Genomic DNA, 12,161 nt, shown 5'->3' on the forward strand with positions numbered 1-12,161 from the left:
TTTTGAAGTAAAACTTCTTTACGCACCTGAGCTATAAATTCGTAATAACTGATTATTTTTTAAACAATTCGCATAGTTAATATAAATATTAGTATAATAAATAATAAATTTTTTAGTGAAAATCAAAAATTGAAGTAAAACTTTTAAAGTGACACTAATGCTGACTCCATAAGTGACCAAAAACAGTGCCAAAATAATCCTCACCAATGTCTACCAGTCCAAAAACCCTTCAAACAATTTAGTACAACCCTTTTGCCCTTTTTGGACAATTTCAACCCATCACCCATGACAGACGCCTCAGAACCCATGATAGGTTCCAACCCCAGAAACGGGTTCATAAAGGCACCAAATTTGGCGGTTAACGGCGGTATGGCTGTTGGTGGTACGGAACCTTCTATTAGAAGGAAAAAAAGACCGTGGTGGAGGAGGAAAAATAAAACTATGCTGGCAACACTTGTTGTTCTTCTGGTTGCGGTTACTGCAGGGGTTTGGACGATTGTCTTTTTGCAAATTGGCGGGGGATGCAGTTCTGGTAATAAACCAAATTTGGTAAAATAAAACTTATTAGTAAATTATTTTTATTTTTTCAGGACCTCAAAAACCAATATGCCTTACCGAGGACTGTATCAAAACAGGTAAATACCAACTAACTAGTGGTGTATGGCATCGTGCCTTAAGACAAATTACTGAAAGTTCCCGTACCGTAATGAAATATTCGAGAAATTTCAAACGTGGTATTACAAAATATTGTAAATGTTTCATTATTTTTGCTATCTTGTTTGTTATATCTGAGCAAATCAAATGTAAATCATAAATCATAAATCATAAATCAATTTATCTCCAGGAACATTAACAATCGTCATTTCATTTCGAATTCAATTTCAAAAAAATAGTGAGTTACCTAATTTACTCAAAATTGAAAAAGAGTTCCCGTACAGTCACAGCAACCGCATGGCTTTTGTCAATACTTAGTATGAAAATAATAGCCTTGCCATAACATTGGTCTTTTATGCGGCAGAATCGTCTCTGAATTATTAAATTATAACAATTGTATTGGTTTCTGAACAAATATTTAGGTCGATTTTTAACTGCCCGAATGAGCTATCGCCAGAAAATCCGATTTTCTGATTTTACGATTTCTCAAGTCATTCTGAATCGTTTGACACTGAAATGTAACATACGACTTTTTTTCTTAATTTGCTCGTCAGTACAGTTCTTTTTATCACATCTCATGAATTTCGCTCGTCAGTAGAATCCCTTTTATAAAATGACATTATCCATAATTTTTTTAGAATTTTGCTCGTCAGTAGAGTCCCTTTTTAATCTAGATTAAGTTTTGCTCGTAAGTAGAGTCCCTTTTTTAAATTCTAGATTAAGTTTGCTCGTCAGTAGAGTCCTTTTTAACTCTAGATTAAGTTGCTCGTCAGTAGAGTCCCTTTTTTAATTCTAGATTAAGGTTGCTCGTAAGTAGAGTCCCTTTTTAAATTCAGATTAAGTTTGCTCGTCAGTAGAGTCCTTTTTTAACTCTAGATTAAGTTTGCTCGTCAGTAGAGTCCCTTTTTTAATTCTAGATTAAGTTTGCTCGTCAGTAGAGTCCCTTTTTAAATTCTAGATTAGTTTGCTCGTCAGTAAAATCCCTTTTTTAATACTAAAAATGCGGACATACAAAACCCAACACACAATCATTTAATTTATGAGGTATGCCCTTGAAAAACATTCAGAAACCTTCAAAACTCTACTGACGAGCAAACAAAAAATTAAAGAAAAATGGGCTCTACTGACGAGCAATCTAAAAATAGCATTAAAAAGGGACTCTACTGACGAGCAAACACCTAAAATATACAAAAAGGGACTCTACTGACGAGCAAAGGATGGAAAATTATTAAAAGACTACTGACTCTACTGAATACAAAATTACTAAAAAGAATATAAACTCTAAAGGGGACTCTACTGACGAGCATACTAAAATAAAAGAAAAATAAATTCTACTAATAATTGAATTAAAAATGGAGGTAAATGAGACTCTACTGACGAGCAAACTAAAGGATGGAAAAAGCAAAATGCAAAAATTTTTCTTTTAGATTTTCGGCCCATTACTATAACTACCCTACGGGACGTTAATAATATTATAAAACTATTTCTTGTCAATTTTAGTCAATTTAGTTGTGATTTATTTTACTCTTTGAGACTTAGTACAAACTTTTGTGAAAAATGATAGATACGTTTGTTATTATCGATATCAAGAGCAATAAAATCATCTTAAATAAGAAAAGACATACTTTGACATAATATTTTCTTCAATTCAATCAAATTATAATTTCTAACTAAAATTATTTTTCAAATTTAAATTTTTCTCGCTTTTCAGTTTGTGTACAATTTCATGTCCGTCTTTATTAAGGTTAGGCTAACCACAATGAGGATAAAAAAAAAGAAATAATTTTCCATTTTTTACTACTGCGGGTCATTTTTTCAATTTTTTGACACATACACACATCTATTAGTTTTCGTAAGGTATGCGCTTTAAGAATGTTCAGAAACCTTCAAAACGTCGAGAAATGCAAAAATTTTCATTTCTATAGCCATTACCACGACCCATTACTATAACTACCCTACGGTGAGTTAATGAACTAGGTGTAAGTGGCATTATTTTTTATTTTCTATCTAGATATTTAGTTTGCTTGTCAGTAGAGTCCCTTTTAATTTTCTATCTAGATATTTAGTTTGCTTGTCAGTAGAGTCCCTTTTTAATTTTCTATCTAAATATTAGTTTGCTCTCAGTAGAGTCCCTTTTTAATTTCTATCTATCTACGATCTATTCTATTCGCTTGTCAGCAAAGTCTTTTTCATACTCGAAGTATTTATATTGACTTTGTTCGTCAGTAAAGTCTTTTTTTAATATAACATAGTAAAAAAAATTATTGTAAACATTCAGATTCTATTCGTCAGTTTCTCTGATATTTAATTTGTTCGTCAGTAGAGTCCTTTCTCTGATATTTAATTTGCTCGTCAGAAGAGTCCTCTTTCTATAATATGGCGTTTTACTATTAATTTCCGATTTTGCTCGTCAGTAAAGTCCCTTTTTATTTCCTAGATCGTGCTTTAACTTGTTGGTCAGTAGAGTCACTTTTTGCTCTTTTGTCATTTATTAACTTCCGAAGGAGAAGTTTATGTTTTCATCAAAAAATCCGATTCGCTAATTTTATTTTTCTCGACGTTTCAAGCCATTCTGAATCGAATGAGACCAAATTTGGAAAAAAAGTTGGGGTGGGGTGTGTGTGTGGTGTGTGTGTGTGTGTGTGTGTGTGTGTGTATGTGAACAGATTTTTTGCCGTAAATCGACGTTTCTCGAAAACGGCTAGGTCGATTTCAAAAAATTTAAAAGCTATTCGATGTATCTCGACGAGAACTATTGTTTGTCAGTTTTGTGCGACGATCGGCCAAGCCGTTTCTTTCATAAATGGCAGAAAAGTGAAAAATTTTTCGTCTACGTTTTAGCCCGCAATTCTGAATCGATTTTGAAAATTCAAAAACCGTTCGAAAGATATTGGTTGGGAATCGTGCTGATTAGTTTTTGGTAGAGATCGGCCGGGCCGTTTCTTGTAATAAAGTTTTTAAAAAAAAAATTTCGACGATTTTATGATTATTTTTTTGACGATAGATACCATAGTCTTCTAGATGATACTAAAATATTACGGCCCTACGACAACTGGTTCAGCTTTAAAAATTCGTCAAGTTTGCAAAAATCAGTATGGTCTTTTTGGCATTTGTCAAAATTAGACTTTTGATCGACGTTTTCTCAAAAACGCCTGAACCGATTTCAGAAATTTAAAAGCCATTTGTTGTATTTCGGCGAGGACTATCGTGTGTCAATTTTGTGCAACGATCTGACAAGCCCCTTTCTTTGTAATTTGAAAAAACTTTTCGTACACATTTAAGCTCATCCTACCGAACCGATTTCAAAAAATCAAAAACTGTTCGAAAGATATTAGTTGGGAATGATACTGATTAATTTTAGGTGAAAATCTACCGAGCCGTTTTCTTGTAATTAACTGTTGAAAAAAATATTAAGACGATTTTCATGGAACTTTTTTTGGCGATATACATCATGGTCTTATAGAACTTACTGTAATATTATGGCCTTACGACAAGTAGTTTAATTCTACAAATTCGTCAAAGTTTGCTAAAATTATTATCGTTTTTTTCAAAGTAGGATTGATAAAGAATATTATTTACACATTTTTTTTATTAAGTCGATTATTTACACAAATCGGGAAGTTCATGTAACTTGCCTCAAGGCTAAATACCAAACCAACTAGTTTTCAGATTGCTCTTCAGTCGAGTCCCTTTGTTCTTTTATTCTAGTTTGCTCGTCAGTAGAGTTTCCTTTTTGTTTTAGTTTGATTCCACAGATCCTTTTTTCCTAATTAATTTACTTTATTTGACCGACAGTAGAGTTCTTTTTTCTCGTGCAGATTTAGTTTCAGTTTGATCGTCAGTAGAATTACTTCTTTGTCTTTCAGATTGATATTTACGACAGTAGAGTCCTTTTTATCATTCGATACGAAACAATTTGCTCATCGGTAGAGCACGGATTATCCGATTTGAATGGTTCCAAAAACATTCGATCCCTATTGATAGGGAGATGTGCTGATTAGTTTCTGAAAAAGGGGCAGGTCCAGCCATTTCGGAAATACTAATACCAAATATCTTTAATCTTTTTCCCCCAGCCTCAACCCTATTATCAGCAATGGATCACACAGCCGATCCTTGCGAAGACTTTTTTCGTTACGCCTGCGGCTCCTGGAACAAAAAACACGTCATACCCGAAGACAGGAGCTCAATCAGCACTTTTGAAGTTTTAGCTGACCAGCAACAGCTGATCCTCAAAGGTGTCCTCGAAGAACCGATCGGTGAAGACGACAACCAGGCCACGATTAAGGCCAAAACATTCTACAAATCCTGCGTTGATATACGTAAGTAGATCGAAGACTAAAGTCTATCAATAGTTGTATTTTTAGTTCAGTAAACGGAGAGGAAAGGGTGTAACGTGTGATTTTTTTTTACTGTGCTCCAATTTGTATGAAATTTTGGAATTAGGTTCATCTTAACCTCAAGCTCAAAAGTGAAAACAACTCGGGGGGGTTGCAAACCCTTAATAAATAAGTGAACATTGAGTCCACATAAAGTCGTACTTCAAATATGACATGATCGGTTTGTCATTGTAATTAGCATTCAGAAATGAACCTTCAATAGGGAAATGAAGTAATTGCTGATTAATAAATTCTAAAAAAGTCTAAACAAATATTGTTTTTGCAACTTCACTCATCATTTAATTGTGTTTGAAGAACTTAATTTAATTAAAATTAACATACATTCATCGACTGTTTGTATTTGTTTTACATTTTCGCTGGCGATATAATCTCATTCTTTGAATAGGTGTAATATATGTCTTGTCTAAAAAATATTTTCCATTTTAATGACTTCAATGATTTATAGAAATTACAAGTCCATTTTTGATTTTATTTTTAGTTTTGCTCGTCAGTAGAGTCTCTTTTTAATGTTATTTTTAGATTGCTCGTCAGTAGAGTCCATTTTTCTTTAATTTTTAGTTTGCTCGTCAGTAGAGTTCCTTTTTAATGTTATTTTAAGATTGCTCGTCAGTAGAGTCCATTTTTCTTTAATTTTCAATTTAATCATCAGTAGAGTCCCTTTTTCTTTAATTTTTAGTTTGCTCGTCAGTAGAGACCCTTCCCTTTTTCATTTTTAATTTGGTCGTCAGTAGAGTCCCTTTTTCTTCCATTTTTAATTTAATTATCAGTAGAGTTTATTTTTCTTTTATTTTTAGTTTTGCTCGTCAGTAGAGTCCCATTTTCTTTAATTTTTAATTTAATCATCAGTAGAGTCTCTTTAAATTTTATTTTTATTTTGCTCGTCAGTAGAGTCTCCCTCCCTTTTTCATTTTTAGTTTGGTCGTCAGTAGAGTCCTTTTTTCTTTAATTTTTAGTTTGCTCGTCAGTAGAGTCCCATTTTCTTTAATTTTTTATTTATTCATCAGTAGAGTCTCTTTAAATTTTATTTTTATTTTTCTCGTCAGTAGAGTCCCATTTTCTTTAATTTTTAGTTTGTTCGTCAGTAGAGTGCCATTTTCTTCCATTTTTAATTTAATTATTAGTAGAGTTTATTTTCTTTTATTTTTAGTTTCGCTTGTCAGTAGAGTCCCTTTTTAATTTTATTTTTATATGCTCGTCAGTAGAGTCCCTTTCAGTATGCTCGTCAGTATAGTCCTTTTTACCAGTAATTTTAATTTAATCATCAGTAAAGTCACTTTGAATTTAATTTTTATTTTTGTCAGTAGAGTCCTTCTTCTTTTTTCATTTTTAGTTTGGACGTCAGTAGAGTCCCTTTTTATTTACGAATAATATAGAAATAATTTCCAATCAATAAATTTACGTTTAGTACACGGCACAAATGCTTAATTTGTTTTAATATTTTCAAAAAACAGGGCAAAATACTCTTCTGATTCAGGCTACTGATTTTTCATTAAATCAAGCTTTGCACTAAGATGTGACTTTGAAAAATTTATTCATCTATGTAGATTTCCTTGTTATACAACGACAGATGTCTATTCACATACACAACGACTAATCACAATTGACCCGTATAGAAATGATATCATGGAGAGCGAATGACGAATCATTGGCGCTCGACCCTTATTTTATTTGTATGGATTTACACCCTAGTCGCGCCTAAAGAAGTTTTAATTCAAAAATTTGTACTAAGATGTGACTTTGAAAAGTTCATTTATCTACGCCGATTTCCTTGTTATACAACGACAGATTTATATTCACATACACGACGACTAATCACAATCGACCCGTATAGAAATGATATAATCGAGAGCGAATGACTGGAAAATCATAGGCACTCAATCCTTATCTTATTTGTACGGATTTACACCCTAGTCGCGCCTAAAGAAGTTTTAATTCAAAATTTGAACTAAGATGTGACTTTGAAAATGTTTATTCATCCATGCCGATTTTCTTGTTATACAACGACAGATCTCTATTCACATACACGACGGCTAATCACAATCGACCCGTATAGAAATGATATAATCGAGAGCGAATGACTGGAAAATCATTCGCATTCAACCCTTATCTTATTTGTACGGATTTACACCCTAGTCGCGACTAAAAAAGTTTTAATTCAAAAATTTGTACTAAGATGTGACTTTGAAAATGTTTATTCATCTACGCCGATTTCCTTGTTATACAACGACAGATCTCTATTCACATACACGACGACTAATCACAATCGACCCGTATAGAAATGATATAATCGAGAGCGAATGACTGGAAAATCATAGGCACTCGACCCTTATCTTATTTGTACGGATTTACACCCTAGTCGCGCCTAAAGAAGTTTTAATTCAAAAATTTGAACTAAGATGTGACTTTGAAAAGTTTATTCATCTATGCCGATTTCCTTGTTATACAACGACAGATTTATATTCACATACACGACAACTAATCACAATCGACCCGTATAGAAATGATATTGGCACTCGACCCTTATCTTATTTATACGTATCTTATATTTACACCCTAGTCGCGCCTAAAGAAGTTTTACTTCAAAACTATCTTCGTTCTATTCACTATTTTAGTTTGTTTTGTTTTGCAGAACAAATCAGAAAAATCGGTGACGGTCCACTCAGAAATGTCATAACATCATTGGGAGGTTGGCCGGTGTTAGACGACAATTGGCAACTACCAAATTTCACCCTAGAAACCCTTCTAGGGCGCCTCAGATCTGATTACAGCGAACCCATTCTGATAGAATTGTACGTGGGAGCCGATGACAAGAATTCTTCTGCACACATCATCCAGGTGCGATCATGTAAGGGCTTCAAGTTGAGCGCTCATGATAAAAGTTCAATGTAGACCATATTATTAATATAAAAACTGCAAAAGATCTCCACTAACTGGTATAGATATAAAAGATATAGAAAGGAAACATATAATAAAAGGACTCTACTGACGAGGAAACTTTAGTTTAGTTTGACAGATTCTAAAGCTGTTAAATGAAAAAATAAAAGAACTCTACTGACGAGCAAACATATTTTTAATCCAGAACATAAAAATTGACTCTACCGACAAGCAAACTTTAATTACAATCGAGTTGATAAAAAGGGACTCTACTGATGACTTAATTAAAATTAGTAAATATAAAACTAAAAAAGAACTCTACTAGCTGGTATAGATATAAAAGATATAGAAAGGAAACATATAATAAAAGGACTCTACTGACGAGGAAACTTTAGTTTAGTTTTGATCTAAAATATTAAAAAAGGACTTAACTGACGATCAAGTTTAAAACTAGCAAATACAAAAAGGACTCTACCGACGACCAAATTTGAAATAGCAAATATAAAAAGGACTCTACTGACGATCAAATTTAAAACTAGCAAATACAAAAAGGACTCTACTGATGACCAAATTTGAAACTAGCAAATATAAAAAGGACTCTACTGACGATCAAATATGAAACTAGCAAATACAAAAAGGACTCTACCGACGATCAAATTTGAAACTAGCAAATATAAAAAGGACTCTACTGACGATCAAATTTGAAACTAGCAAATACAAAAAGGACTCTACTGACGATCAAATATGAAACTAGCAAATACAAAAAGGACTCTACTGACGATCAAATTTAAAACTAGCAAGTATAAAAAGGATTCTACTGACAGGCAAACTAAAAGTTGACAAACAAGATCAAAGGACTACTGACAAGTAAACTTTAATTTCAAATTAGAAGAAGAAAAAGGACTCTACTGTTAAGCAAATTTAATTTAGATACTAGGAACTGTACTGGTAAGCAAAAATACTAATGAAAAATGTTTTATGAAAGGAACTCTACTGACAAGCAAAATATGAATAAGAAATGTCTCTAAAAAAGAACTCTACTGACGAGCAAACTTAATTTTAATATAAAATATTTAAAAATGGATTTTACTGTCGACCAAATTTGAAATTCGTAAATATAAAAAAAGACTCTACTGTCGAACAAATTAAAAATTGGCAAAAAAAACAAAAGGGACTCTACTGACAACTAATCAAATAACTTTATAGAAATGTACAAAATTGGTTTAAAAGACAAAAAAGGGACGCTACTGACAAGCAAACTAATCTAGAATTAAAAAAGGGACTCTACTGACGAATAAATAATAGAATTAAGAAATCTACAAAAAAGGACTATTGACAAGCATAATTAATCTACAGTTGAAAAGAGACTTTACTGACGAGCAAACTAACTTAGTATTAAAAAAAGGACTCTACTGACGAGCAAAACTAAAAATAAAAGAAAAATAAAATCTACTGATAAATTAAAAATGGAAGAAAGTGGGACTCTACTGACTACCAAACTAAAAATGAAAAAGGGAGGGGGGGTACTCTACTGACTAGCAAAATAAAATAAATTTAAAGAGACTCTACTGATGATTAAATTAAAAATTGAAAAAAATAGGCTCTACTGACAAGCAAACTTTAATTACAATCTAGTTGATAAAAAGGGACTCTACTGACAAGCAAACTTTAATTACAATCTAGTTGATACAAAGGGACTCTACTGATGACTAAGTTCAAAGTTTTGGTGATATTTGTAAAAGCAAAATCTGAATAAGAAATGTCTCTCAAAAAGAACTCTACTGACGAGCAAACTTAATTTTAATATAAAATTATTTAAAAAGGACTCTACTGACAAACAAATTTTAATTACAATCTAGTTGATACAAAGGGACTCTACTGATGACTAAGTTCAAAGTTTTGGTGGATATTTGTAAAAGCAAAATCTGAATAAGAAATGTCTCTCAAAAAGAACTCTACTGACGAGCAAACTTAATTTTAATATAAAATTATTTAAAAAAGGACTCTACTGACAAACAAATTTTAATTACAATCTAGTTGATAAAAAGGGACTCTACTGATGACTAAGTTCAAAGTTTTGGTGGATATTTGTAAAAGCAAAATATAAATAAGAAATGTCTCTCAAAAGGAACTCTACTGACGAGCAAACTTGATTTTAATATAAAATATTTAAAAACGGACTCTACTGGCATGCAAACTTAATTTTAATATAAAATATTTAAAAACGGACTCTACTGACAAGCAAACTTCAATTACAATCTAGTTGATAAAAAGGGACTCTCCTGATGACTAAATTCAAAGTAAAGCAAAATTTTGTCAATACTACTAATTAATGCCTAAATTACAGCTCGACCAGCTTGCATTGGCACTTCCATCGAGAGACTACTATCTTAAAAACAGCAGCGAGGGCGATTTACAAGCTTATCATCGGTACATGACGCAAGTTGCAATTTTGATGGGAGCTAATCCGTGAAAGCAGAGGATGATATGAGAGGGTTTTGGAATTTGAGAGCAAATTGGCAAATGTAAGTATAAAATAAACATCCACCATACATTGAATTTAGTCATCAGTAGAGTCCTTTTTATCGACTAGATTGTAATTAAAGTTTGCTTGTCAGTAGAGTCTATTTTTATCAACTCGATTGCAATTAAAGTTTGCTTGTCAGTAGAGTCCCTTTTTATCAACTAGATTGTTTTCAAAGTTTGCTTGTCAGTAGAGTCCCTTTTCATCAACTAGATTGTAATTAAAGTTTGCTTGTCAGTAGATTCCCTTTTTATCAACTAGATTGTAATTAAAGTTTGCTTGTCAGTAGATTCCCTTTTTATCAACTAGATTGTAATTGAAGTTTGCTTGTCAGTAGAGTCCCTTTTTATCAACTAGATTGTAATTAAAGTTTGCTTGTCAGTAGAGTCCCTTTTTATCAACTAGATTGTAATTAAAGTTTGCTTGTCAGTAGAGTCAATTTTTAAATATTTTATATTAAAATTAAGTTTGCTCGTCAGTAGAGTTCTTTTTTAGAGACATTTCTTATTCATATTTTGCTCGTCAGCAAAATTCCTTTACTCTTCTAGATTAAAATTGAAATTTGCTCGTTAGTAAAGTCCCTTTTTTGTCTTTTAAATCAAGTTTGTACATTTCTATCAAGTTATTTGATCAGTTGTCAGTAGAGTCCCTTTGTCTTTTTTGTCATTTTTTAGTTTGCTCGACAGTAGAGTCTTTTTTTATATTTACGAATTTCAAATTTGGTCGCCAGTAAAGTTCTTTTTAGAGACATTTCTTATTCATATTTTGCTCGTCAGTAGAGTCCTTTTCTTTTCCTCTAAATTGAAATTAATAATTTGCTCGTCAGTAGAGTCCCATTACAAACATTTTATTAGAATTGAGTTTGCTCGTCAGCAGAGTCCTTTTTATTTTCATGTCTGGTAAAATACAGTCGATGATGAAAAATACTAAATACTAATACAAAAAATTCAAAAAATTACCCAGGCTAAGCACAGTCTAAGCGCCACTCTGGTACAAATGTTTACCCAAGTGCGTTTAGACTGTGACTATGCAGGAGCGCTTTTATAAATTTTGTGAAATTGAAAAATGTGAAAATGCCGCCGAATAAAGCACAATATAAGTGAAACTGTCGCACAGAGTTATTTGCAATAGCAGTCATTATACAATTACTATTTTAAATTAATCTTTGTCACAGAAGTTTGCTCGTCAGTAGAGTTCCTTTCTTTACAAAATCTTACATTCGACTTTTGCTCGTTGGTAGAGTTCTTCTCTAAAAATCCAAATTAATTTTACTTTATATTATATTAATTTTTTGTTGAAGTTTGGTCGTCAGTAAAGTACTTTCTGTTACAAAATTTTAAGTTTGACTATTGCTCGTCAGTAGAGTCCTTTTCCTTACAAAGTCTTACATTCGATTTTTGCTCATTGGTGAAGTCTTTTCTCTTATAAAATCTTACATTCGGCTTTTGCTCGTCAGTAAAATACTTTCTGTTACAAAATTTTACGTTCAACTATTGCTCGTCAGTAGAGTCCTTTTCTGTTTTAAGACAAGGCAGATGGGCGGGCGGCGGTAATAAATAATTGTAATAAATCTGCTTACGTAATACTTGAACGATCCCCAACACCAAATTTCATTTATCTTTGTTTTCTAGATCTCGTTGCCAGAAAACGGAGCGCCAGGACACTTCAGCAATATACAGAAGATTCAAGCTGAAGGAGCTTCACGCCAAAGT

The 12,161-nt window shown here is 32.3% G+C and overlaps 1 protein-coding gene across 1 annotated transcript; it reads left to right on the top strand.

Moving 5' to 3' along the window:
* Positions 1–285: 285 nt before the first annotated feature.
* On the top strand, positions 286–10,398 carry LOC113386451 (neprilysin-1-like). Its single transcript, XM_026624232.1, has 5 exons — positions 286–532; positions 591–635; positions 4,728–4,973; positions 7,681–7,886; positions 10,273–10,398. Exons 1-5 carry the CDS (start codon positions 286–288, stop codon positions 10,396–10,398), a joined length of 870 nt encoding a protein of 289 aa, XP_026480017.1.
* Positions 10,399–12,161: the final 1,763 nt, after the last annotated feature.

The sequence above is a fragment of the Ctenocephalides felis genome, unplaced genomic scaffold (genome assembly GCF_003426905.1).
Source record: "Ctenocephalides felis isolate EL2017-DRISC unplaced genomic scaffold, ASM342690v1 CF-g0.4_SCAFFOLD_03571, whole genome shotgun sequence".
Taxonomy (NCBI): domain Eukaryota; kingdom Metazoa; phylum Arthropoda; class Insecta; order Siphonaptera; family Pulicidae; genus Ctenocephalides; species Ctenocephalides felis.

Coding starts and splice junctions, on each gene's coding strand:
- LOC113386451 (XM_026624232.1), top strand. CDS start 286: ATGACAGACGCCTCAGAACCCATGATAGGTTCCAACCCCAGAAACGGG. Junction 533..590: donor TGGCGGGGGATGCAGTTCTG/GTAATAAACCAA, acceptor TTATTTTTTCAG/GACCTCAAAAACCAATATGC. Junction 7,887..10,272: donor CTTCTGCACACATCATCCAG/GTGCGATCATGT, acceptor CCTAAATTACAG/CTCGACCAGCTTGCATTGGC.